The sequence below is a fragment of the Borostomias antarcticus genome, assembly GCF_949987555.1.
Source record: "Borostomias antarcticus genome assembly, chromosome: 8".
NCBI lineage: Eukaryota > Metazoa > Chordata > Actinopteri > Stomiiformes > Stomiidae > Borostomias > Borostomias antarcticus.
The window spans coordinates 11,990,677-12,017,898 of NC_140241.1; the positions used below are offsets into that span (position 1 = coordinate 11,990,677).

General features: G+C 44.9%; 2 protein-coding genes across 5 annotated transcripts; one reads left to right on the top strand and one right to left on the bottom strand.

The window, feature by feature from the left end:
* Positions 1-4,837: 4,837 nt before the first annotated feature.
* On the bottom strand, positions 4,838-19,693 carry LOC311312374 (uncharacterized protein). Of its 2 annotated transcripts, none has more exons than XM_084442308.1 (7): positions 19,639-19,693; positions 18,874-19,057; positions 18,569-18,673; positions 16,959-17,015; positions 15,780-16,031; positions 14,836-14,961; positions 4,838-5,358 (listed from the first exon to the last, which is right to left on the bottom strand). In XM_084442308.1, the coding sequence occupies exons 2-7, from the start codon at positions 19,045-19,047 to the stop codon at positions 5,215-5,217; spliced, it is 858 nt and encodes a 285-aa protein (XP_084298434.1). In that variant the 5' UTR covers positions 19,048-19,057; positions 19,639-19,693; the 3' UTR covers positions 4,838-5,214. The 2 variants fall into 2 exon arrangements, with proteins under 2 accessions (XP_084298434.1, XP_084298433.1); XM_084442307.1 differs by having other exon boundaries at positions 18,874-19,104.
* A 318-nt stretch (positions 19,694-20,011) lies between these two features.
* On the top strand, positions 20,012-25,690 carry LOC311312375 (high affinity immunoglobulin epsilon receptor subunit beta-like). Of its 3 annotated transcripts, none has more exons than XM_084442309.1 (7): positions 20,012-20,272; positions 20,814-21,016; positions 21,829-21,939; positions 22,325-22,381; positions 22,476-22,664; positions 23,365-23,487; positions 23,612-25,690. In XM_084442309.1, the coding sequence occupies exons 2-7, from the start codon at positions 20,843-20,845 to the stop codon at positions 23,759-23,761; spliced, it is 804 nt and encodes a 267-aa protein (XP_084298435.1). In that variant the 5' UTR covers positions 20,012-20,272; positions 20,814-20,842; the 3' UTR covers positions 23,762-25,690. The 3 variants fall into 3 exon arrangements, with proteins under 3 accessions (XP_084298435.1, XP_084298437.1, XP_084298436.1); XM_084442310.1 differs by lacking the exon at positions 20,012-20,272 and adding an exon at positions 20,374-20,701; XM_084442311.1 differs by lacking the exons at positions 23,365-23,487; positions 23,612-25,690 and adding an exon at positions 23,056-23,309 and having other exon boundaries at positions 20,140-20,272.
* The last annotated feature ends 1,532 nt before the right edge of the window (positions 25,691-27,222 follow it).

Genomic DNA, 27,222 nt, shown 5'->3' on the forward strand with positions numbered 1-27,222 from the left:
ACATACACCCCACACGGGGACCTCCTAACTCGGGTAGACACGAGAGCCGTGGCCCCTGCTAGTCGAGCTACAAACACCTCCCTACAGTGACAGACCAGCTGGCAGTCACCTAAAGGTTGAGCACCGGAGAGGACTCTTGGAGTCCTGAAGACCAAACCACCAAGAAGCTGAGCAACTGACCAATAGGGTCAACCCAAAAGCAATATTACTGTTGTAAATTTCACTATTAAAGACTCATGCCATTCCTGACATTTTAAACTGTTGTTTTATGATTGTACTAGTTACAGTACAGTAACTATGTTCTATTATGTTTTATACTCTGTTTTAAAGTCACTGGGCTATTTAGATGTGTCTTCAAGTACTCTGTTATTCCCCATTCTGATAGCTTAGCTTAGCATCATTCACCAGTAATGTTAACAGTAGAGTGATCCATAGTATGGATCAAAGGGGGGAAATGTGAAAGGTATTTTTGATTAAGTGCTATTATAGTTGTTTAATACAAGGCCTGTCTATTTAGGCCTAGTTAAGCTTCAATACTGCTGTACACTTTGTACTTTTCCAGAACACATCGTACGCATGAAAAGTTGTTATTATCTGTGTTCCAGTAGCAGATAAGTTGACTGCCAAGGACACACAACCTCACAATGAAAAGCCTGTCTGTGTTGCAGTAAGATGTAACTAACAGAGAACACCCTAATCACATCGGCTGAATGGAAAACGAAAGTAGTTAGCTCATAGGACAAGCATTAGATAAAGGTTTCAACCAATCAGGTACTCACACATGTAGTCACGCGCCAATGTATGGTGTGGAATAGTATATACAGAACGTTCCGACACTAGTCGGCGCGCTTGCACAGATACCCCTTGTGTCTCTGTGTAACCGTCCCTTTGCTGCAATTGTAAGGTAATAAAGTATGTTTCTTTTATTCTATTCTGTTGTATTTCTCGTCCTCATTTGACAAGGTTGTGTGATTGTGTTGGTCCTTGGGAGGAGAACCCTGTGGTAGGCTACTGGTGAATTCAATCTGAAGTGTTATAATAGTACTTTGTGAGTGTCCAAATGTCATAGGTCAACCGAGTCCAGCCACCAGTTAGTGCAGTCAAATGGTGAAAATGTCATCAATCATCAAATCGGAAATCGAATCTAATCAAAAATCGAATTGAATCGGTGATAATCGATTTTAAATCGAATCGTGACCCTAAGAATTCGAAAATCGAATCGAATCATGAGATCACTAACGATCATTCTCAAACTGTTCGTTAACGAGTTATACATTATGTGTTAAATGTTCGTTAATAGTCAGGTAGTGATTTACAATAGACCTTTCCTATTCAGACGAAGTTCTGCCCCCCTTCCCCCCCTAGTTTCTGTTTCTATGTGTTACGGCTCCGCCTCCGCCTGGGCGCTCTCCAGCTCCCACCACCGTTCCCGCGGCGCACGCGCCACAGCCTTCCACTTCAGCCCTCCGACGTGATCACCCCCGCACACCTGAACACGGTTCTGCTAACCAGCTCTGAGGGCGAGGCTCACCAGCTGCCACCACTCATACAATCACCTCCCCTATAAGAATCCGGTCTTCCCAACGTTCGTCGCCAGTTCTTCCATAAGATTCGTTGTGGCAAGTAATGTCTTCTGTAGTCTCCATGCTAGCAGTTGTTATAGTTTTTTTCCCCGTGACTCATTCAACTCTCCACTCCTCCTCCAGATTCTGGTTTTGTTTGCTGCTTGTTTCCTGGATTGACACACGGCTTCCCGACCCATTCTCTTCGGACCTCGACCACGGCTTGGATTATATTTTCTGGACATTGTTTGTTGATCGATTGACCCCTGCCTGAATTTGACAACTCTTTTGCCTTGCCCCTCTGTACCTCCGCTTTTCATATTAAACTGCCCGCTGGGCTTGCAACTGTCCGTCTGTGGTCCTGCGTTCTGGTCAGCTAGCCAACCAGTCCCCTTACACTATGGTCCACAAGCTTTGGAGCAAGTTAATAAAATGTCCAGTGAACAGTACATACCTGATGATTCTCTCAGGGATTCCTGACAATGTTGCTGTATGTTATTTGCCAAATGCCACTAGGGAGGTGTGGAGTATCGTACAGCTTGTTTTCTCATAACATTATGATACAGCAGAACCATTTTCTTCCAACTAATGTCTAATCTATGAACACGCAACGTGGAACAAGTTTTGACTGTGGGACATCAGAGAAGTGGTCTTCAGAAATCAGGCAACCTTATTAGTTATTATTCTCAGCGTGATTGACTGGTCGGAAAGGTGTATTATCCCTTATAAATAGTCAATAGATCATCCAGAAACTGTTAGTTAATGAGTTATTAATGAGCTGTTAAATGTTCTTCAATTGGTTAATGATTTTAAAGCTCATTAACTTACTTTTTTATGATAACTTAAAGAGCTTTAGATAACTTTTTTATGGTTCATTATTCACCTTTACTTGCTATTAGTTAGAATTGGCCTTAAGACCCAAAAAATCATGACATGAGCCTGGAGATAAACTTCACAAAAAAACAGTGATGAGCCTACCTGACCAGCATGCACATTTAAACTGTTAATAAAAGTAAAATGGTGGCTGATATATCAGAAAACATAGCTACCATGGCCGTTAACGTTCAGGACAGGGCTGTTGGAGTAGGCTGATCTCTCTTTTCTCTGCGAAAAGCTTCTCGAAAATCCTCTCTTGTGATTGGTCAAGCACTGCACTCAATCCGCCCACCACCTCTACTCTTTCAACAACGAGCTTACAAGTGTACAAGTTAGTTTTGCACCATATGTATCGCAAGGTTAGGAGCAAAAGTCACAGCCGCACAGAACTTGCGATTTGTGACTTGTAGCAGCAGATTCAAGCAGTTGTAGTTGATGACGTGTATTGCGCAGTATTTTTATTTGTGAGAAAATATTCTACAGGTGTGCACCGTTTCCTCTGTGACTACGAATTTACTATGTGTGGCTATTTTCTACAAGTACAAATTTACTATTACACATGTGTGGCTATTTTCTACAAGTACAAATTTACTGTTACACATGTGTGGCTATTTTCTACAAGTACAAATTCACTGTTACAGGTGCTCAGCTATTTTGCACCAAATATACCTTCCTAGTTGATGGCGCTGTGCCACCACTTCAGATGCCAGCTGTCACATGACTAGCAAATTTGCTTTCAGAGTCAAGACAACATGACACGAGCAAAACAGAGTTTGGACATGAATGAAGTGCGAAGCTAAATGTGCAACACTGTTTTAAAACTTATAATCTGTAGGCTACTACGACAATGCAGGCAGCAGTACCATGTAGTAAACATCCACAAGCCACATTTCATATCAGACTGAGTGTAGCCGATTTTTTGAAGTTATTGTCTAGTTGACAATAACGTTACGTTATTTTTCCCTATAACGTTACTTCAATGGATATAAAGTCGGCCAGTGGAACGTCCTTCAAATCCATACCTACCAAAACGGAATGACCAGCCAACATTAGCTGAATTAAAAAACTTGCTGCTTGACCTTCCAACTTTATCCATCAATGGGTGAGTGAAAATGTGTCCTCTCTTACCGCCTCGCTGTAGACATTGCCAGTGGTCTCATCAGATTAGCGTGGTGTCTCCTCTGATTCACTCATCAACAACATGCTTATGTGGATGACGCGCTTGTTTTTTTCCCTCCAAATAATGAGTAACTTCGGATAGAAAAAATATCTCTTTCCAAGGCATTATCTATGCCTTTCTGAATAACATATCTGTTTTCGGGCACACCCGTACAATTTAGTAGTATTTGTATTCATGATTTATCTCCTCTTCTTCGTCATCCTCCCCTTCGTCCTCGTGCTGCTCTAAAATGTCCATTCTGCACAGTTGTCCATAGGTTCATTTAGCTTAGCGATTAGCCTTAATGCTCACTTCCCCATAGGTTCATTTAGCTTAGCAATTAGCCTTCATGCTCACTTCTCCATAGGTTCATTTAGCTAAGCGATTAGCCTTTATGAATGACTTGCTCTATCATGTATTTAACTACTGTCTCAGAAACGGAAAGTTGAAAGGTGAACTATAGTCACTTCTTCATCGTTTTGGTAGGTTGGTTGGATCGTCCTCTCCCCCCAGGCTCGGGGACGAGGGACTATCCTTTTACCACCCCAAGCCTGGGGGGGGGGGGGTCACCCAGGCTATATAAACAGGCACAGCCGTTTCGTCATTCACGACCGTCGGGCCACGTATTCCGTTGGGTGTCCGATATATCGGACAGTCCTAGATGACGTGATCTGCGGTTTGTTCCTCGATGCCACACTCGCATGCAGGATGCCAAGCCTCATCTGTGCATCAATGAGTGGAAGCGTCCGACGCCGGTCTGGAGACGATTAAGCCTAACCCACGCTGGTCTGGGTAAGTCCATCCCGGTAGGGGAACGACTGGCGGCCAGGATAAAATCATGGAGTCTGGAGGTGTTTGCCTCCCACTCCGCACGCCAGGCGTAGTCCACCAATAGTTGAACTGTAGAGGGTTTAGTGTGCAGTGTCGATCCAGTGTGCAGTTGGGAGCAGATGTAGTCCTTGATCAGCCTCTCAAAGCTTTTCATCACCACAGAGGTGAGCGCTACTGCGTGATAGTCATTAAGGCAGGCTTGTCTCAGTTTCTTGGGTAAGGGGATGATGACGGACCCTTGAAACATGGGGTCTGACAGATTGGGCCAGAGACCAGCTGAATATCCCTGTGAACATCTGTGCCACAGGACTTGTCCTGCCATACTGTCTGGCTCTGCTGCATTCCTGGTGTTCACTCACAAATAAACAACAACAAAGATGTACTGTAGAACTCATGTCTTTATGCATGCATTTTGTTGAACTGAGATGAGGAATGACAGAATTAAAGTTGCCTTGAGTAAAAACAGTGAGAATATGTAGCTGCCCTGTTGTTGTTAATGAACAGATCTCAATCCTTATATCGTATCTGAACTTGGGTCAATTACACAGATGACTTTAAAGTATTTAATAGTAATTGGTTCACAGGTTTGACTCATGGGACTGGTCAATTGCTTACATATCACTGGGAAGGATAAATCAGTATTTGCAAATAGTAATTGACCCAGCTCTATAACCTACCACCAGTCTATCTGGATATAAAATGAATCTAAGAGAAGAAGCAAAGAGAGGAATAGCAACAGCATGTCCAATACTACAACTTGAACAGTTAGAGCATATCAGAGTTCTCTTAAGCTGCAGGGTTAGTGGTGGTGACCTCTTCTAGCACGGGCTGGTAGCACTCCACACCTGGGACTTCCTGGAACACAGCTGCAGGCTTAGTGGTGGTGACCTCCTCTAGCAGGGGCTGGTAGCACTCCACACCCAGGACTCCCTGAACACAAGCAAAATTCAATACTTATATCACATTTATCCAATTTGTAAACCGACTGAACACGTGATTCGGTTGACTATCCAAGTGAACCGACTGAACAAAAAGCGGAACATTTTGATGTATCTGTTTATGAACTGCTACAACTGTAAGATGGCGGCAGTTTACAGAATGTGGAGATATTTACTCTACTGCCGTCTGCTGGTGTGAAGCGGTACTGGCTGCTCCTCATGCTACGAACGGACACACGTCACGTTTAGAAGTGGCTGCAAGAGGACTTCATTGTAATGGAAAATCTCCACCTGGATAATCTCAGGTTAGGTGAGACTCTGTCCCGCAGAAAAACAGAGTTCTATGAAGTGACACAGGACGAAACTAGACAGGGTAGGCAACTTCTGCGAAAAGGGGTAGTTTCTGCTAACACCTGTCTAAACCAGGGTTGTGGTTTCTTGCACTGATTCAGCGGACGACTTTTAGTGTCACAACTTTTTGTTCCAGCAAAAACTAAATGTATTTAATCTATTGAATCGCTCTACATAGAGCAAATTTCATAACAATTTCGCTCTGGACTGGATGAAACTAATTTCGCTCTGGACTGGACAAAACGTTAGCCCATTTATTTCTATGGAACGCCGACTGCCCCACCGGGGAACCGCCCGGGGAAACGACTGCCTCCCGAAAAACGACAGCCCTGCCGGGCCTGGTCCCCGGATGGGTTAGGGTTATACGAAAATGCTAAGGAAATCGTTCAGTGGAGAGCGATTCAATAGATTAATATTCGTATCCTCGGGAGCGAAAATTAGTGAGACTGCCCTGGGATACGACCCCGGCATCTATCTATTGATAGATGTTTAGGGTAGGAGATACAAGAGGAGGATATGATTGAGAGGAATGAAGAATAACTTCTGCATTACACACATGTATAGCCACTGGAATAAACGGGTGCTATTGTAGACACCAGAAGTGTCATCTAGAACACTGCTGTGATTTTTCCCTTTGGGGAGGACTGGCTCTAAGGAGAGCTAGTTGGGCGTCGGCCTGGTGACCAGCAGAGTCGGCAGGAACAAAGAAGAACTCGAGAGGTGCTTCTTCTCCCATCGGGGACTGGTCACCAGCCGACTTCCATCCAAGCTGCCCGGAGATCAGGTGACAGTTCTGGGGATTGCGTGTGGGAGCTACAGTTCTTATTATTTTGCTCTGTCAGAGTGAAGGGGCCATTCGCTTTGGGGCCACTACGTTCCCTAGCTTCGTCTCAGCGCTGCAGCAGGGTTTTGGGGGTGTTACTAGTATGTCGGCTTAGTTTATAGAGGTGTGGGCCCACGTTCAATTATTATATGATTTGATACTACCAAATGTGCAGAGGTGTCTAGAATATGTTCAGTTACTGATTGATTGGAGTATTTGAAACATTGAAGTGTGTGATAATTATGTGGGGTTCTCTCTGTGTGCTCTGAGAGACCGTTTATATTTGATGTGTCCAAGGGACCTTTTTTTTTTTTTGAATTTCAGGCTGAGAGCTGAAAAGGGCTCCAGTAGGTGAATGATTATTAGGTGGGCTAGCTTGCAGAAGCTAGCCCAACTTGTGATATTCCCACTATTTCTTTCTTTCTTTATTATTATTCTCCCCGCTTTTTTGGACGTTAACTAGTTCTTCATACTTTGTGCTAGAAACTTCATTCAAACTTTAAAATGTTCATGACGTTCAGCTCTTGAACGGATCCATTCAGATTTTTGATATTTGTTATAGTTTTTAAGAAATTTAACTTTTAAAACATTTTTTTGTCCTATTGAAACTGCTTGAAATGCTTTTGGAATGTTCAGAAATTTTATGTTTTTAGAGTGGTGGCAGCAGTTGCTTTGAAAATATTCACACATTTTGTAAACTGCTGGCACTCCTACAGTTTTGAAAGCTCACACACATATTATACATCAAAACATTCACACAACTCTGCTGATTCGTACAATGTAAGTATCTAAGCAGTGTGACTTATAGTTTTCGCTGTATGACAATTTGTTCGGCAACTGCGCTCCTCATTGAAACGTATGGCAACGCACTCTAGCTTTTGAGCTGCTAATTTTGCATTTTTACTCTTTTTCTAACTCGTCGCCATGCCTACAGTTTTTAAGCTACACGGACATATAATAGCCTAAAATGTTCAGCATTTTCTCAGGATTCATACGGTGTCAAAATCTAGGCTGTGACCTTTATACTTTTTGAGAGAGAGCTGTCTGAAGCCAACATGCCTTTCCATTGAAGTGAATGAGAGGATGCTCAGTGTCAGTTGGGATTTGAATTTGGGGACACGTGCATGCTCTCTGTACAGGCACCCTTTATTGACTACTGTGGTAGCATTCATATTCATTCCTTCCTTCCTTCCTTCTTTCCTTCCATCCTTCCATCCTTCCTTCCTTCCTTCCATCCTTCCTTCCTTCCATTCCTTCCTTCCTTCTTGCTTTCTTTCCTTCCTTCCATCCTTCCTTCCCTTCCTTCTTTCTTTCTTTCCTTCCATCCTTCCTTCCTTCCATCCTTCCTTCCATCCTTCCCTTCCTTCCATCCTTCCTTCCTTCCTTCCTTCCTTCTTTCCTTCCTTCCATCCTTCCTTCCATCCTTCCTTCCCTTCCTTCCATCCTTCCTTCTTTCTTTCCTTCCTTCCTTCCTTCCTTCCTTCCTTCCTTCCTTCCCTTCCTTCCTTCCATCCTTCTTTCTTTCCTTTCCTTCCTTCCTTCCATCCTTCCTTCCTCCTTTCTTTCCTTCCTTCCTCCTTTCTTTCCTATCTTCCATCCTTCCATCCATCCATCCTTCCTTCCCTTCCTTCTTTCTTCCTTTCCTTCGATCCTTCATTCCTTTCCTTCCTTCCTTCCTTCCATCCTTCCTTCCATCCTTCCCTTACTTCCATCCTTCCTTCTTTCCTTCCTTCCTTCCTTCCTTCCATCCTTCCTTCCTTCCTTCCTTTCCTTTCCTTTCCTTTCCTTCCTTTCCTTCCTTTCCTTCCTTCCATCCTTCCTTCCATCCTTCCTTCTATCCTTCCCTTCCTTCTTTCTTTCTTTCCTTCCATCCTTCCTTCCCTTCCTTCTTTCTTTCCTTCCTTCCTTCCATCCTTCCATCCTTCCTTCCTTCCTTCCATCCTTCCCTTCCTTCCATCCTTCCTTCTTTCCTTCCTTCCTTCCTTCCATCCTTTCTTCCATCCTTCCATCCTCCCCTTCCTTCCATCCTTCCTTCCTTCTTTCTTTCCTTCCTTCCTTCCATCCTTCCTTCCATCCATCTATCCTTCCTTCCTTCCTTCCTTCCCTTCCATCCTTCTTTCTTTCCTTCCTTCCATCCTTCCTTCCTCCTTTCTTTCCTTCCTTCCTCCTTTCTTTCCTTCCTTCCATCCATCCTTCCTTCCTTCCTTCCCTTCCTTCTTTCTTCCTTTCCTTCGATCCTTCATTCCTTTCCTTTCCTTCCTTCCTTCCATCCTTCCTTCCATCCTTCCTTGCCTTACTTCCATCCTTCCTTCTTTCTTTCCTTCCTTCCTTCCTTCCATCCTTCCTTCCTTCCTTTCCTTCCTTTCCTTCATTCCATCCTTCCTTCCATCCTTCCTTCCTTCCTTCCTTCCCTTCCTTCCTTCATTCCTTCTTTCTTTCCTTCCTTCCATCCTTCCTTTCCTTCCTTCCTTCCATCTTTCCTTCCTTCCATCCTTCCTTTCCTTCCTTCCTTCCTTCTTTCCTTCCTTCCATCCTTCCATCCTTCCTTCCATTCCTTCCTTCCTTCCTTCTTGCTTTCTTTCTTTCTTTCCTTGCTTTCCTTCCTTCCTTCCTTCTTTCCTTCCTTTCTTCCTTTCCTTCCTTCCATCCTTCCTTCCTTCTTTCCTTCCTTCCTTCCTTCCTTCCATCCTTCCTTACATCCTTCCTTCCTTCCTTTCCTTCCATCCATCCTTCCATCCTTCCTTCCTTTCTTTCTTTCTTTCTTTCCTTCCTTCCTTCCTTCCTTCCTTCCTTCCTTCCATCCATCCTTCCATCCTTCCTTCCAGCCTTCCTTCTTTCCTTCCTTTCCTTCCTTCCCTTTCTTTCTTTCTTTCTTTCTTTCTTTCTTTCTTTCATCCATCCATCCATCCATCCATCCATCCATCCATCCATCCATCCTTCTTTCTTTCTTTCTTTCTTTCTTTCTTTCATCCATCCATCCATCCATCCATCCTCCTTTCTTTCTTTCTTTTCTTTCTTTCTTTCTTTCTTTCTTTCATCCATCCATCCATCCTTCTTTCTTTATTTCTTTCTTCCATCCATCCTGCTTTCTTTCTTTCATCCATCCACCCTTCCTTCCATCCGTCCTTCCATCCATCCTTCCTTCCTTCCTTCCTTCCATCCATCCATCCTTCCTTCCCTTCCTTCCATCCTTCTTTCCTTCCTTCCTTCCATCCTTCCTTCCTCCTTTCTTTCCTTCCTTCCTCCTTTCTTTCCTATCTTCCATCCATCCTTCCTTCCTTCCCTTCCTTCTTTCTTCCTTTCCTTCGATCCTTCATTCCTTTCCTTTCCTTCCTTCCTTCCATCCTTCCTTCCATCCTTCCCTTCCTTCCATCCTTCCTTCTTTCCTTCCTTCCATCCTTCCTTCCTTTCCTTCCTTTCCTTCCATCCTTCCTTCCATCCTTCCTTCCTTCTATCCTTCCCTTCCTTCTTTCTTTCCTTCCTTCCATCCTTCCTTCCCTTCCTTCTTTCTTTCCTTCCTTCCTTCCATCCTTCCATCCTTCCTTCCTTCCATCCTTCCCTTCCTTCCATCCTTCCTTCTTTCCTTCCTTCCTTCCTTCCTTCCTTCCATCCTTTCTTCCATCCTTCCATCCTCCCCTTCCTTCCATCCTTCCTTCCTTCTTTCTTTCCTTCCATCCTTCCTTCCATCCATCTATCCTTCCTTCCCTTCCATCCTTCTTTCTTTCCTTCCTTCCATCCTTCCTTCCTCCTTTCTTTCCTTCCTTCCTCCTTTCTTTCCTTCCTTCCATCCATCCTTCCATCCATCCTTCCTTCCCTTCCTTCTTTCTTCCTTTCCTTCGATCCTTCATTCCTTTCCTTTCCTTCCTTCCTTCCATCCTTCCTTCCATCCTTCCTTGCCTTACTTCCATCCTTCCTTCTTTCTTTCCTTCCTTCCTTCCATCCTTCCTTCCTTTCCTTCCTTTCCTTCCATCCTTCCTTCCATCCTTCCTTCCTTCCCTTCCTTCCTTCCTTCATTCCTTCTTTCCTTACTTCCATCCTTCCTTTCCTTCCTTCCTTCCATCTTTCCTTCCATCCTTCCTTTCCTTCCTTCCTTCCTTCCTTCCTTCCTTCTTTCCTTCTTTCCTTCATTCCATCCTTCCATCCTTCCTTCCATTCCTTCCTTCCTTCCTTCTTGCTTTATTTCTTTCTTTCCTTGCTTTCCTTCCTTCCTTCCATCCTTCCTTCCTTCCTTTCCATCCTTCCATCCTTCCATCCTTCCATCTTTCCTTCCTTCCTTTCTTTCTTTCCTTCCTTCCTTCCTTCCTTCCATCCATCCATCCATCCTTCCTTCCTTCCTTCCAGCCTTCCTTCTTTCCTTCCTTTCCTTTCTTTCTTTCTTTCTTTCTTTCTTTCTTTCTTTCTTTCTTTCTTTCTTTCTTTCTTTCTTTCTTTCTTTCTTTCATCCATCCATCCATCCATCCATCCATCCATTCATCCATCCTCCTTTCTTTCTTTCTTTCTTTCTTTCATCCATCCATCCATCCATCCATCCATCCATCCATCCATCTTTCTATCTTTCTTTCTTTCTTTCATCCATCCATCCATCCATCCATCCATCCATCCATCCTCCTTTCTTTCTTTCTTTCTTTCTTTCTTTCTTTCATCCATCCATCCATCCATCCATCCTTCTTTCTTTATTTCTTTCTTCCATCCATCCTGCTTTCTTTCTTTCATCCATCCATCCTTCCTTCCTTCCATCCGTCCTTCCATCCATCCTTCCTTCCTTCCATCCATCCTTCCTTCCCTTCCTTCCATCCTTCTTTCTTTCCTTCCTTCCTTCCATCCTTCCTTCCTCCTTTCTTTCCTTCCTTCCTCCTTTCTTTCCTATCTTCCATCCATCCTTCCATCCATCCTTCCTTCCTTCCCTTCCTTCTTTCTTCCTTTCCTTCGATCCTTCATTCCTTCCTTCCTTCCATCCTTCCTTCCATCCTTCCCTTACTTCCATCCTTCCTTCTTTCCTTCCTTCCTTCCTTCCTTTCCTTCCTTTCCTTCCTTTCCTTCCTTCCATCCTTCCTTCCTTTCCTTCCTTTCCTTTCCTTCCTTTCCTTCCCTTCCTTCCATCCGTCCTTCCATCCATCCTTCCTTCCTTCCATCCATCCTTCCTTCCTTCCCTTCCTTCCATCCTTCTTTCTTTCCTTCCTTCCTTCCATCCTTCCTTCCTCCTTTCTTTCCTTCCTTCCTCCTTTCTTTCCTATCTTCCATCCATCCTTCCATCCATCCTTCCTTCCCTTCCTTCTTTCTTCCTTTCCTTCGATCCTTCATTCCTTCCTTCCTTCCATCCTTCCTTCCATCCTTCCCTTACTTCCATCCTTCCTTCTTTCCTTCCTTCCTTCCTTCCTTTCCTTCCTTTCCTTCCTTTCCTTCCTTCCATCCTTCCTTCCTTCTATCCTTCCCTTCCTTCTTTCTTTCCTTCCTTCCATCCTTCCTTCCCTTCCTTCTTTCTTTCCTTCCTTCCTTCCATCCTTCCATCCTTCCATCCTTCCTTCCATCCTTCCCTTCCTTCCATCCTTCCTTCTTTCCTTCCTTCCTTCCTTCCATCCTTTCTTCCATCCTTCCATCCTCCCCTTCCTTCCATCCTTCCTTCCTTCTTTCTTTCCTTCCTTCCTTCCATCCTTCCTTCCATCCATCTATCCTTCCTTCCTTCCCTTCCATCCTTCTTTCTTTCTTTCCTTCCATCCTTCCTTCCTCCTTTCTTTCCTTCCTTCCATCCATCCATCCTTCCATCCATCCTTCCTTCCTTCCTTCTTTCTTCCTTTCCTTCGATCCTTCATTCCTTTCCCTTCCTTCCTTCCATCCTTCCTTCCATCCTTCCTTGCCTTACTTCCATCCTTCCTTCTTTCTTTCCTTCCTTCCTTCCATCCTTCCTTTCCTTCCTTTCCTTCCTTCCATCCTTCCTTCCATCCTTCCTTCCCTTCCTTCCTTCTTTCCTTCCTTCCATCCTTCCTTTCCTTCCTTCCTTCCATCTTTCCTTCCTTCCATCCTTCCTTTCCTTCCTTCCTTCCTTCCTTCTTTCCTTCTTTCCTTCATTCCATCCTTCCTTCCATTCCTTCCTTCCTTCCTTCTTGCTTTATTTCTCTTTCCTTGCTTTCCTTCCTTCCTTCTTTCCTTCCTTTCTTCCTTTCCTTCCTTCCATCCTTCCTTCCTTCTTTCCTTCCTTCCTTCCTTCCTTCCTTCCATCCTTCCTTCCATCCTTCCTTCCTTTCCTTCCATCCATCCTTCCATCCTTCCATCTTTCCTTCCTTCCTTTCTTTCTTTCCTTCCTTCCTTCCTTCCTTCCATCCATCCTTCCATCCTTCCTTCCTTCCTTCCAGCCTTCCTTCTTTCCTTCCTTTCCTTCCTTCCCTTTCTTTCTTTCTTTCTTTCTTTCTTTCTTTCTTTCTTTCTTTCTTTCATCCATCCATCCATCCATCCATCCATCCATTCATCCATCCATCCTCCTTTCTTTCTTTCTTTCTTTCTTTCTTTCATCCATCCATCCATCCATCCATCTTTCTATCTTTCTTTCATCCATCCATCCATCCATCCATCCATCCATCCATCCATCCATCCTCCTTTCTTTCTTTCTTTCTTTCTTTCTTTCTTTCTTTCTTTCTTTCTTTCTTTCATCCATCCATCCATCCATCCATCCTTCTTTCTTTATTTCTTTCTTCCATCCATCCTGCTTTCTTTCTTTCATCCATCCATCCTTCCTTCCTTCCATCCGTCCTTCCATCCATCCTTCCTTCCTTCCATCCTTGCTTCCTTCCTTCCATCCTTCCTTCCATCCTTCCTTCCTTCCATCCTTCCTTCCATCCTTCCTTCCTTCTTTCTTTCTTTCTTTCTTTCTTTCTTTCTCTTTCTTTCTCTTTCTTTTTTTCTCTTCGTGGTGGCGTGGTGGTCTCGCCACCACGCCACAGACCCCACAACTCAGCCCCTGATTGAGCTAGAGACACACAGTCTTCACCAGTGGGTGCAAGGAGACTGCCCGGAGGTCTTCATGGTGGAGTCAGGTAGGTGGCCCGGAGAGGGGTACACTGTCCCTGACTGGCTCTGACCTGAGGGGGTGGAGTCTCATCACCTCGCCACTATCCATGCCACGGGCCCCACAACTCAACCCCTGAGTGGGCTAGAGACACAGTCTTCATTGGTGGATGCATTGAAATTGCCCAGAGGTCACTGTACTGTCCCCGACTAGCTGTGACCCAAGGGGGCGGGGCCTAACCAGCACGCCACTATCCACGCCATGGGCCCCACAACTCAGCCCCTGAGTAGGCTAGAGACACACGGTCTTCACCGGTTGAGTCAGGTAGGTGGCCCGGAGAGGGCTACACCGTCCCTGACTGGCTCTGACCTGAGGGGGCGAAGTCTCACCCCCACGCCACTATCCACGCCATGGCCCCACAACTCAGCCCCTGAGTGGGCTAGAGACACATGGTCTTCACCGGTGCGGGCGGGTAGGTGGCCTGGAGAGGAATGCACTGTCCTCGACCAGCTCTGACCTGAGGGGGCGGAGTCTCACCACCATGCCACTGTCCACACCACAGACCCCACAACTCAGCCCCTGATTGGGCTAGAGACGCACGGTCTTCGCCGGTGGGTGCATGGAGATTGCCTGGTCCGTAGTAGTTCTAGCAGTAGCTGTTACATACAACTGCAGCAGCTAGCCCACCTCACATTTTCTCCAGGAAATGTACTTTCTAGTTATATTTATTGTTGTTGTTAAATTGTACTAAAGTAAAACTGGCTTGGTAATTACTAGTAATAATAATTATCATTATACATACGATGTGGAGTGTTTTATGTTCATGATTACAGTGTTTTTTTTCATTGGGTATGCATTATCCTACGTAGGCTGAACATAAGAGTGCTAAAAGAGTGAATACCTAGGAGTACCGAATACAGTGAGTCCCAGTGGAGGGTATACCTCAATAGAAACGTCAGTGTTCATATTCACTAGGTGTGGGGGGGTGTCACCTACAAAGCTGAGTGGGGTTCATGGGGATAGGCTACAGGTGGACAGTGCTACAAAACAGGGAGTCCAGTATAGACCTCAATATCCCTAGGTACTCAAATCCTAAGGCCCCATCGAGCTCACTCATATCCCACGCTTAGGAAAGCGACACCAAGTGTTGGGGCACGTCGGAACAAGATTATCTGCGCTCCAACCGCCTGGTGGGTGTGGAAGACTCGTCCCCACTATACAGGTATCTTTAGCCTGTTACACTATAATTGTGCAGCTGTTTATAAGGCTGTTATATTGTCGAACTCTGTTCATACCTCTGTCCCCTCCTGTTTGTTCTTGCAACAAAGAGCCTTGAGGCTCATGACAGCAGAGCTGATGGTCAGACAGAGCTGCAGGACGGCCAGGATGAGCAGCACTATGTCCAGGGCTTTCAGCAACATCTGATGGGACAACAACAACACACACACAATATTAAAGCTTGGATGCATAACGTGAGTCTACAAGTTACCAGGCCTGCTTTGTAATGAATGAATGAAAGCTTTATTGACAGACTCGGGTCAATGAAAAGAACATAAAGAAGACACAAGACAAGGAAATTGTAACAATTATATTCAAACATACAGGCTCTTCAGCCAGTGCTCCCTAAGCCTGGATGTGTATCAAGAACAGCTCATCTCAGGGTCAGACAGACACTACAATGCTGTTATCTGACTCATCCAGACGTTGCATGCATTTAAACATCACATTTCTTAAAACTGCATGAAAAGTGCAGACTCAGTAACAAGCATTTCCCTCGCACTACACCACCTGGGTCTTTTAAGGAGTAGTGTCATTGCATCATTATAAGCTACTTGAAGCCTCTGGATACCAGCTTTTTTAGAGCACGACCACAGGAGGGCAGTATAGAGCAGAGTACAGAATGCTCTGAACAGTGACCACTCCAGCTGAACACGTGCCAAACCTTGGTGCAAGAGTGTTGGCTTTGGCATACATCCATACATAACTCGTCAACACTGTAAATGAGGGAAAACTCAGTGCTTTACGAGTATAAATAAAGGTTTGAAACATCCTGCAGCACTGCCTGTATATGTCTACATGTGTACACTCACTGTAATAACAAACTTCTTTTTACCAGAGGTGCCAATAATGCTGTTGTTTTGTGGAAGAAATGTCTGGACCAGCAGGTGCAAAGAGTTGGCAACTACTGCAGTACACAGCTGACGTATACAGAATATGATGCTTTCTAAAGTGAACTCACCACAACAATCTGCTCGATATCCTTGCACATCCTCGCGTACTGCAGCCTGAGTTTCTCCTGCGCACTAGGTGTTGGATCATACCCGTAGCTTTGCCTGCCGTAACCATAACCATTGTAGTTGTCAACATCTGAATAGTAACCATACGGACACAGCGGATAGAAGAAGACGTCTGCCAGGTCGAAGGAGTAGAGCACGATGGCAGTAATGGCCAGGGCAGCGCCAGATATGTTCACTATCACACTGAGCCCCACCTACGACACAAGAGCAGAGCACAGATCAACAGCTGCTTAAATAAACAACCTTTTAGAATATCCTGAGAATAGTAAATCAGTCAGAGTACAGTTTGGCTCAACTCAAATGTGCCTGGCTTCGCCATCCTGATCACGTTCCCATTCTGTTTCTCTCCACAGATCAGTCTGGTCACGTTCTCATTCAGACTGATTTCCAGCCGCCAGATATTTGACGGGCCAATCAGAACTGTTAATCTAACATGGGGCGGGTTTGATACAGCGACTGTATCCACTTGGTCTGAGGCCTGTCTCGTTCGCAGTTGTTCGCCGGTCTAGAGCAGAAGCGCGATGACGCATCGCATAATCATCCGGTCTGGACCGGAAGAAGAACAGTTGTTGTAATGTTTTTTACTGTAGGCTGCACATGGTGAAGTTTCGAGTAGATAACATTCGCGATGGCATCACCAGGCATAACACCAACGAAAATTGTAAACGAAGATGTGAGGAGAACTACCGGTTAAGGAAAAATAAAGCAAGCGGAAGTAGGAGGCGGGCTCTACAGGCTCGAGCCGGAAGAAGGGGCGGGCTTAAGGCAGTGAAGTAAATACTCCCTGAGGAGAGACTGGTGACGCGAGGCTAGTATCCACTAGATACGATGATTTGATGACTAACCCACGTTTCATTGCTGATTGGTTGTAGTTCTATCCAATTGTGTCCTGAGGCATTTTAATCTACACCTGTTTATAATGCCCCTTGGAAATCGAAAATAAACTCAGCAGTTCCAGACTCTTTGTCTCACATTTTGGGGAATTGTGTCTGTTGAAGCCAGGCTAGGGAATCACCCCAACTCATGTGGTTGAGTAGACTATGCTTATAACACTGTTATAACATAGCATGCTGTGTGCAGTATACAGTACAATGACAATCAAATGTGCGTTAGCTTCTCACCAAGCAGGGACTGGGAAACCTCCCAGCTAGAACACACATGATCCCAACCGCAATGAACTAGGACAAAATTTAAACGTCAGTTAAATAACAATAAATAAATAAAAACAATGACAGTAGACATTATTTGTTAGGTTTGGACATGTTATACATTGTTGGTTGCATTACAACCAACAGATCTATCATGTATTGTACGTCATTTAGGCTAATCCAAGTAACTTTATTTGCATAGGAATGAACACCATGCAGAGTCAACAAACAGAGTCAACAGATAATTTCCGACACACCAAAAACCAACACATTTTGGGGCGTTTTCAATTTACCTTCTCCACAATTTGTTGGCTTTTGGTGTGGTGGAAATGATATGTTAACTCTGTTGACTGTGTTGTGTTTGTTCCTATACTGTAGAAATACAATTTGATTTGATGAAATGCCGCACAGTAATTGATAGATCTATAAAAGCCCCTCTTGTACTGGATAAGCATGGTAATCACTTTTCTGGGGCATTTTTTACCTGCTCCCCAGTTTACACCCTCATTCAGAGAGATCCTGATTGGCTGTCACAGATCTGAAAGGTTTATTGGTTTGCACTATGAATGTCAGCGGGCAGGAAGTCACCAGCTGTGTATTTCTAGTCTAGTCTACCTTGATGGCCTTGAGGTGACAATGTTAAACATTATAAGATGTTAGCTGTAGGGATGGGACGGTTTGAAATTTTCATATCACGGTTATAGTGACCAAAATTATCACGGTTCACGGTTTTATCACGGTTAGGGATGGGTCTCGTAAATTTTTATCGATACTGATACCATTATTGAGACTGCTTAACGATTCGAGTCTTTATCGGTCCCACTATCGATACCCTACTTTTCTACTATTTGATGGAAAAACAAGACAACTATAAATTCTTAAAAGAACTGAATTGCTATTGTTAATTTGTGACACTACTGATGCACAGGGCATAACGTGAAAAAACTAAAAATAAATTATACTGCATATAAATTAAATAAAGTAGCCTATAGGCTATGCCTTGCGCACAGCATGCTGGTGTGGTAGAAGAGGACGAGGGAGTTGGTCTGTCTCGCACTTTGAGACTATGAAATGTAGTGCAAGTCCCAATTCTAATCTGATGGGCACCATTTAAGTTCTTTAACATAGACGTTGTATTTACCCCTTGCAGGAAAATATCTTAGAGCACAGGTTGCATTTCGCCTCCTTTTCTTTCACTTTTGTGAAATGTAACCACGCCTAGATCGCTTTGTGCGTTCAGCCATTCGCTCTCCGCCAAAATCTCACTTTCGGCCATGCCGCTAGTGTTGTTGTTTTCGCCTGGAGTCAAAACTCCGCCTACGCGCTGCTACCTGTGTGGCTTTTCCTCAGAAATTGAACGGGGAAGAGGGTCAGAAAGCATTTAGCATGTTTTTCAAAGTCAGACAGCATTTAGTATGATTTCAGTGACGTAGTCATGCACGGTTATCTTTTTTTATTTTATTTTTTGATGCACGGTTATCTTGATAAATGAAAATGTAAGCGGTTGTACTGTTTTCACCGCGGTTCACCGTGACACCGGTAACTGTCCCATCCCTAGTTAGCTGATGAGGATGTTGTCTTACCACAGCACCCAGCCAGTACGGAAACAGCAGGGGGCGATATCCACCAGTGCTCAGGAGGATTGCCCCAAGTCCAATGTTGAGCAGCCCCACCATGATCTGCATGGTCTATAAATGAAGACAGTAGCTTAACACATCTATTGTACCTTAACACAGATGAAAAATGTGACAAAGTGAATGGACGTGTGTGTGTGTACTGTACGTTTGTGTGTGTTTGCGTGTGTGCGCAAGCGTGCGTGCGTGCATGGTGTGTGTGCGCGCGCGTCTCTGTGTATTTAATGTGTATTTAGTGGTTGTCATTATCTCACCCCCAGAACGGCCTGGGACCTGGCTTGCAGCCTCAGTTGCTGGGACACGGAGAAGCACAGTGGGGTGGAGCAAAGAGCACCGAGTAGATGACAAAATGGAGGCCAACTGCTACCTGACTTAGTGGTCATTGTGACCACGGTCACCCCATCTGCCTTGGTCACAGTCACGGACATCTTGACCACTCTGGGAAGCACAACGGTCCAGTAGACGGAAAGGAAAACAATCAGAAGCTGGAATGATATAAAAATATAATGCAACCTTATCACACAATAAGGGGACACTGGCAGTTGAATTAGAGTAACGTAGTGAGATCTCTCTGTCCTATAAGACGACTCTGAACCGCTTCGTTCTTCATGGACGTGTTCTGCCTCCTTCATGGCTTCAGCGTGGGGGTGGAGTCATGACATAAAAATGACATAAGACAGACACCCAAGGGGAAATATGGAACATAAAAGCTTCTGGGAAATGACAACACCATTGTATGGCTGGCCTGGTTACTATAGGCTACAGGTATACATAATATACTGTATACATTCACTACTCAATACATTTTGGCTGATATTTAGTCTGAAACAAAGAACTACACGTGCTAGATTTCTATATTTCTATACGTATTTGCAAATGGGTTTGTACAAAATGTTTGCTTTTCTTATTAGAAACATTAAAGCACAATAGCAGTTTTCTAGAGCAGCAAGGGTTTAATTGTCCCTGAAGATGAGGAGCTGAGGCACTACGTCTCCTGGGGGTCAGTCAAGACATCTCACCTGCTTCTGGTTGTTCTGACGGGAAGATCCTGGTCCTGCTTGGGCTGACGGGTTCTGGATGTGGAGTGTGTGTTTGAAGCAGGTTGTACCTTCTAACAGGGAAGTAGGTCGAAGGGGAGGGAACTTCCTGGCAGATTCCTGGCAGTGCTGCCTCTCTGGTCCTACAGGTACAGTTGAGCTGCTTGGCTTGCTTGCTCAATAAGGCCGCCATTGGTTGAGCCAAAGAGAGGGAGTAATTAAGAAGCCTTCAGCCTGCGTAGTTGTGTGTGTGTGTGTGTAGTGTACTTATTGCTTTGACCTTGTATTGTTATTTTCACCTCTATTAGTAAACTTTTATCTATAGGTTATATCACCTTTTATTGTCCCTAGTAATGGTTTGTTATAAGATGAAGCAGGTCAAACACTCTGTTTGCTAAAATAAAGAAAGTAAGAGGAAACCAGCGTGTGATTATCATCCAGGTAGGTGAGGGTTAAAGCTCTTATCTCTTCTCCAAGCAGAAGGGGAGATACAGCCGGGAAATAAACGGACCATCCCCATAACCTAAATTACTTCCTTGAACAAAAACTATGCCTCAAAAACGCACCAGGATCTGACATTGTGACCACTAGAACTCTATCTGATGGTGTTGAGCAGGTGAGACCATTTAAAAACGCTTATGTACAGCTTGTTTTCTCTGATGAAGTTTGAAGATAATGAGGGATTTCTGCCCTTTGTTGGGATATGACTCTGGGACAAGCGTTTAAAGAACTGTTTACATTGAGAGGGAAGTGGGGAGGATGGATTTACACGCAGGCGGACAATTCTCCTTTGATTAACTTCATGAGAAACTCACATTTATACACCTACAGTACCTAGATTTCTTTGTAGACCTTTCCGCAAAGTTGTTTCTCATGTGTGTTTGCTCTCGGTCCTTTCTCACTGTTGCTCTCAGTGAGGACAGAGGTGAGCAAAAGTCATAAAGCGCACAATCAAAATGGTGGACAGAATCATTTTAATGCTGCCCACAAGAGATTCAGTCTGGTTGTCATTCAACTAAGACATAAGGTGTTTTAGATATATAAGGTACAGTTCTCTAAGTGCAAGTGCAGTATTATATCAAACATTCAGGTTTATTATTCAAGTTTATGGCTTGTTGTATCGTGTTTACCTGTAATTTCTGTCTTCCTTCGACCAGATATTTTTTACAGAGAGAGAGTTGTCAGGATGTCAGTGACCATGATCAAGGAAGAGGGGGTGACCATGTTCACTGTGGCCTCTAACCCAAAAAGCAAATGGCCGCTACTGTGTCAGATACTGGGGAGGCTGTGCTACAGCCCACTGTGCTCTGTCTCTCTGGGTCTGAGGAAGATCCAGGGCAGCTCCCAGTCAGCTCTGGGGGTGAGTCATCCATCACAACTTAAGTATACAGTATCTTTCACATGCACAAATATATGTGTACCTACAGTACAGTGTGTGACTATGTAGACTCATGAGTCAGTCTCTAAGCGCTAAGCTCAAGCAGGTTTGAGTCAGTCTCTAAGCGCTGCGCTCAAGCAGGTTTGAGTCAGTCTCTAAGCGCTGCGCTCAAGCTGGTTTGAGTCAGTCTCTAAGCACTGCGCTCAACCAGAGACTGGAGACATTCATCCAGGTTGGAGTCCGTCTCTAAATGCTATGCTCAACCAGAGATTGAAGACATTTTTCCAGGTTTGAGTCAGTTGGTGACTGTTTTGTTTTGATTCTCCACTCCAGTTTGGAGGACATCGTTTCCAGTAAGGCGGGTCTTTCACCCTATTGGAGATGTAGGCAGTGGCTCTGATTGGTAGCGTCGGTTTTCGGTGCCTTTCTAGCGAAGATTTTCAATGATGTCTCCAGACGTTCGGAGGCGGAGATCTCCAGAGACTAGTGACCACCCCTCTGCCCTGGACAGTCCCCCCCACCCACCCCCATGACCGCTCTGTTCTGATGGACCCCCCCCCCCCCCCGCGACCATGCTGTTCTGATGGACCTATTTCATCTATTTGTTACACTGCTAGACTACGGATAATAAATTGCCAGATTGGAAGCCTTATTATGTCTAGCTGTGTACCTAGGACTGGAATGAATACACCAGGTCTGAGCACACTTTTCCATACATTACATACTGTATGTGTCATTTTGGAAATGATAGAAAACCTTTTGTATCATGTCAATGTTTCCTTCCTTCCTCATAGGTCATGCAGATCATGGCAGGGCTTCTCAACCTGGGCCTTGGAGCAGTCATTATAAAAACCCCTGTTTCTTGGCTGAAATTCTCCAGGGCTCCTTTTTGGCTTGGCGGTGTGGTAAGTCAAAGCTCATCTTATTTGGTCTTAGTTTAGCTGTGGCTCAGGAGTCGTGGGTCATCCAATGATCATAGGGTTGGCGGTTCGAATCCCGGCTCTTCCTGTCCACATGTCAAAGTGTCCTTGGGCAAGACACTGAACCCCAAATTGCTTCCGATGAGCAGGTTAGCACCTTGCATGGGAGCTGCCACCATTGGTGTGTGAATGGGTGTGTGAATGGGTGAATGAGAGGCCATTGTAAAGCGCTTTGGATAAAAGCGCTATTTAAGTGCAGAACATTTACCATTTACCATATTTTTGCATAGCACAAGTACTGTACATGTAATTTATCTTAAAAAAGAGATATAATTCCATGATTTTATGTCTGTCTCTATCCCTTCTCCAGTTCCTGGTAGTTGGCTTCATGTGTATTCTGGCCGAGAGGTTCCCTAGTCAATGCTTGGTGAGGTTTTTAATTATACATATTCCAAAACATTAGATGTCATGTTTATGAAAGCAGCTGTTGATCTGTACTCTTGACTACTCCCGTATCGTAGGTGGGCATCAGCGTGTTGATGAACGTGGTTGGAGCTGCCCTGGCGGTTACTGGCATTGGGCTCTACGCCAAGGACCTGGCATCTGGGGATAAAATGTACTGGGATTGTGATTATTACACCACAACAAGGCCACCCATTGAGAGATATCAATACTTGGAGAAATGCAGAGATATCAAATGGATTGCAATGGTGAGTATGCAATTGATGTGGTCCTGGAAATATAGTGATTAATCACCTCTGGTTTTAATCTGGACTCCGTCCTGAACTAGTCCTTCTTCAGCCAATGAATATTACCTTTAATGAATATTCCCAATCTTTTATTAGAAACTATTATTATGCAAACTAATGAGATCATATTTAGGTCCCAGTTTAGATGAAGTGCAGCTTACGAAGCCTTCATTACGCCTCCAGAGACCCTTTGTAAACACTATATACAGTAGATGTGTCGCAAAAAGTATAACTATATTATTTTGCAATTGTCATTACATCCAATCAATAAACACAGTGCTCTGACACTAAAATAAAATCAATCTGACGCACACTGCTGATGTTCCATTTTCGATTACGGGTCGATCACCAGTGTCGGCGAAGCAAAACTGTTTACAAGCGCGTGGTGTTGAAGGCGTATCCAGAACCAGAGCAGACCCGGAGATCGCTTGCTCTGTCCATTGCTCTGTCCATACTGCTGTGTGAACACGAATCCAGCTAAGGTCCGAGTGCAACATTGTAACATATCATTGTATGGAATGTGAATCAGAACAAATTCAGGTATGAAAGTGGCTGAACAGTAAATCACATACCACATAGGGAAGTTTATATTGCGAGACTTACTTTAATATAAAGTAATGGGTTTGTTGTCTCCTCCATGTCTTTCCCTCACTGTCCTCAGACGCTTCTGAACAGCCTGGATATGGTGCTGATTGTCCTGTCAGTCCTGCAGCTGTGTGTGACCCTCAGCTCTGCTGTGTTGGGTGTGAAGGCCCTGCGAGAGGACGGACAGGAGGAGGACAAGGTGTGGACAGGAGCTGTTATGTGTGGAGACTCACCCTGCAATAGGAAGCATGCCCTACCTTTCCATGACAACAGTTCCCACCTCACCAGTAACGCGCATACAATAATGTGCTCCTGTTCTCCAGGGACAGGAACCAGAGCTGTACAGTCCCCTGCTGGAGGTCACGACCCACGCCACAGCCCAAGCAGAGGTCACGACCCAAGCCACAGCCCAAGCAGAGGTCACGACCCAAGCCACAGCCCAAGCAGAGGTCACGACACACGCCACAGCCTAAGCAGAAGTCACAACCCACGCCACAGCATAAGCAGAGGTCACGACCCACGCCACAGCCCAAGCAGAGGTCACGACCCACGCCACTGCCCAAGCAGAGGTCACGACCCACGCCACAGCCTAAGCAGAGGTCACGACCCACGCCACAGCCAAAGCAGAGGTCACGACCCACGCCACAGCCTAAGCAGAGGTCACGACCCACGCCACAGCCCAAGCAGAGGTCACGACCAATGCCACAGCCCAAGCAGAGGTCACGACCCAAGGCACATTCTAAACAGAACATTCCACTCTACGTGACGTCTTCATGCAGAATCCTCAACACCTGACTAACTGTGCAGAGAAGGAATGCTTCTGAGTTGATGTTTATGAGACTGCAAGTCATCTCGATTTAAAGAGCGTACACTCAACACATTACTGTGTTTGTGTATTGTAAATAATAATTGCACATCTCATCTATATATATATATATATATATATATATATATATATATTATATTATATATTTGTTCCCCTAAACTGTGGAATGAGCTACCCCCCATGTCAAAATGGCCCTCACCCTAAATCTTGCCTGAAGTCCCATTTCTTTTCCTTGGATTTTAATATAGTGTGAGTGCTTGTGGTCCTCTGTATATGTGTCTTGTATTGTTAGAAACACTAGCTGTGTTCTGTATGTTTTAGTGTGTTATGTGCTATTACTTGTATTATAGTTTTTTTGTGCAGCACTTTTTTAACCTTGCGTTTGTAAAATGGGCTATGTGAATTCAGTGGATTGGAGTGAATCTTTGTTGATGAATCTGAGAAATGAGAAGTGAGATGTCTGTACTGACCCCCAGGAGACAGTCAGGTGAGATGTCTCTACTGACCCCCAGGAGACGGTCAGGTGAGATGTCTCTACTGACCCCCAGGAGACGGTCAGGTGAGATGTCTCTTCTGACCCCCAGGAGACGGTCAGGTGAGATGTCTCTACTGACCCCCAGGAGACGGTCAGGTGAGATGTCTCTACTGCCCCCCTGGAGACGGTCAGGTGAGATGTCTCTACTGACCCCCAGGAGACGTAGTGGCTCAGCTCCTCATCTTCAGGGACAATGACACCTGGCTGCTCTAGAAAACTGGTTGTGCTTTAATATTTCTAATAAGAAAAGCAAACATGTTGTACAAACCCATTCGCAAATACGTATAGAAATATAGAAATCTAGCACGTGTAGTTCTTTGTTTCAGACTAAATCTCAGCCAAAATGTATTGAGTAGTGAATGTATACAGTATATCATGTATACCTGTAGCCTATAGTAACCAGGCCAGCCATACAATGGTGTTGGTGTCATTTCCCAGAAGCTTTAATGTACTGTACTTCCACTTGGGCGTGTTTGTTTGCTATACTTTATGTCATGACTACGCCCCCACGCTGAAGCCATGAAGGAAGCAGCTCACCTTTCTGGCCCCTGGGTGATACTGTTTTTTTGCTTCCCTCTGGAATATGTAGGGGTGGGTCGTATGCTCACCTCCATTTTCTCTGTAAAGCGCATTGTGTTACCTCTGTGTATGAAACGCGCTATACAAATAAAGCTTTGATTGATTGAACACATCCATGAAGAACGAAGCGGTTCAGAGTCGTCTTATAGGACAGACAGATCTCACTACGTTACTTTAATTCAACTGCCAGTGTCCCCTTATTGTGTGATAAGGTTGCATTATATTTTTATATCATTCCAACTTCTGATTGTTTTCATTTCCGTCTACTGGACCGTTGTGCTCTCCAGAGTGGTCAAGATGTCCGTGACTGTGACCAAGGCAGATGGGGTGACTGTGGTCACAATGACCACTAAATCAGGAGGCAGTTGGACTCCATTTTGTCATCTTCTCGGTGCTCTTTGCTCCACCCCACTGTGCTTCTCCGTGTCCCAGCAACTGAGGAGGCTGCAAGCCAGGTCTCAGGCAGTTCTGGGGGGTGAGATAATGACAACCACTAAATACACATTAAATCCACAGAGACGCGCGCGCACACACTCACACACACCATGCACACATGCGCACGCACACACACACACACACACACACACGCACACACACACACACATACACACATACACACACACACACACATCATGCATACACTGTAGCAGTTTCACGATTCGGGGTGCCAGCCAGGTGCTATCAGGCCTGGCGATTTTAAATAGCAGTTTGGTTTTGTCAGTCAGGGACGTGTGTCAATGTCAAACCCTACAAAGGATGCATGTATCATGTACCATGTACTTCTCATGAACCCTTATGACTATAACATGAACCAGCAGACAGAAAGAAATACAAATTGACGCTTTAAATCAGTTTCATGCCTGTATTGAATAGCTTGCAATTTAACACAGAGTTAAGTCCACAGAATCAGCAGCAAACAAAACATGAAGTCCTCCTTTAAACAGTTCACTCACGGTTAAATCACGGCCCAAACAATTCACACAATGTGAACCCCAATATACTGAGTAAAGTCAGTCAAATCATAATTTATGTTCTGTTCCGTACTGAGGTTGTTTGGGGTCGTAACCCGTAAGGATCATACTCACTCGTGAGTGGAGTCAGTCGTTTAGTCACAGTCGCAGTTCTGGGAATCTCGTAGCCTACCAGCGTTGCAATCGCTAAACGCTGGTGGATCCGCAACAAGGAAGGTAATCCAGGTGCAACGATACAATTGTATTCCCAGAGGAACGTATTCCACAATGTAGACTTGCGAACCGACCGTGCAGAATTGACCGAACTGAACGCAAAACAAACAACACAGGACAGTCTCAGGCGCTTCCGTGTTCCTGTCAAAACTCGCGCTCCTATCTCTCTCCTCCCGTGAGTAGCCTATATATAACGAGTTGATTGGTGAAAACGGGGAAGAGAAAAAAAATGTGTTGGGTGATGACGGAAAAGGGAGTGAATTAATGGATACTTGGGCTGTTCGTGACAGTGTGGCTGGACAGATTGTCACACTCCTCCCCCCTTGGAAAAAGCCGCCCGAACGGGGAGGCGCCACTTGACCTTCTACATCCCTCTACCGACTCAGTCAAACCCCTTGAAGTCTTCCTCATCACTCTCCTCAGCAAATATGTCCATGACTCGCCGACGCTCCAGCATCTCCATCCCAGCAGCAGAGGGGTAGCACGGCTTGAGCCTAGTGACATGAACCACCTTGAGATCTTCACCACTGTCCTCCAGAACGATCACATAATTCAGAGGACCCACTCTCCGGACAACCCGATAGGGTCCCTTCCACCAAGGAGCAAGCTTAGCGGTGAAGGAGCACTCGGCTCTAGAGTAAGGATGAGTTCTCAGCCAAACCTGAGCCTGGTCGTCATAATCCACCTCCCTCCTATGTCGGTCATAGTTCTGTTTCTGCTTCTGCTTGGCCTTCTGGAGACTACCGGTAACATAGTCCTGCAACTCACTCAGCTGTTCAACCTTAGCGAAGGCTGGGATATCAGGAGTGC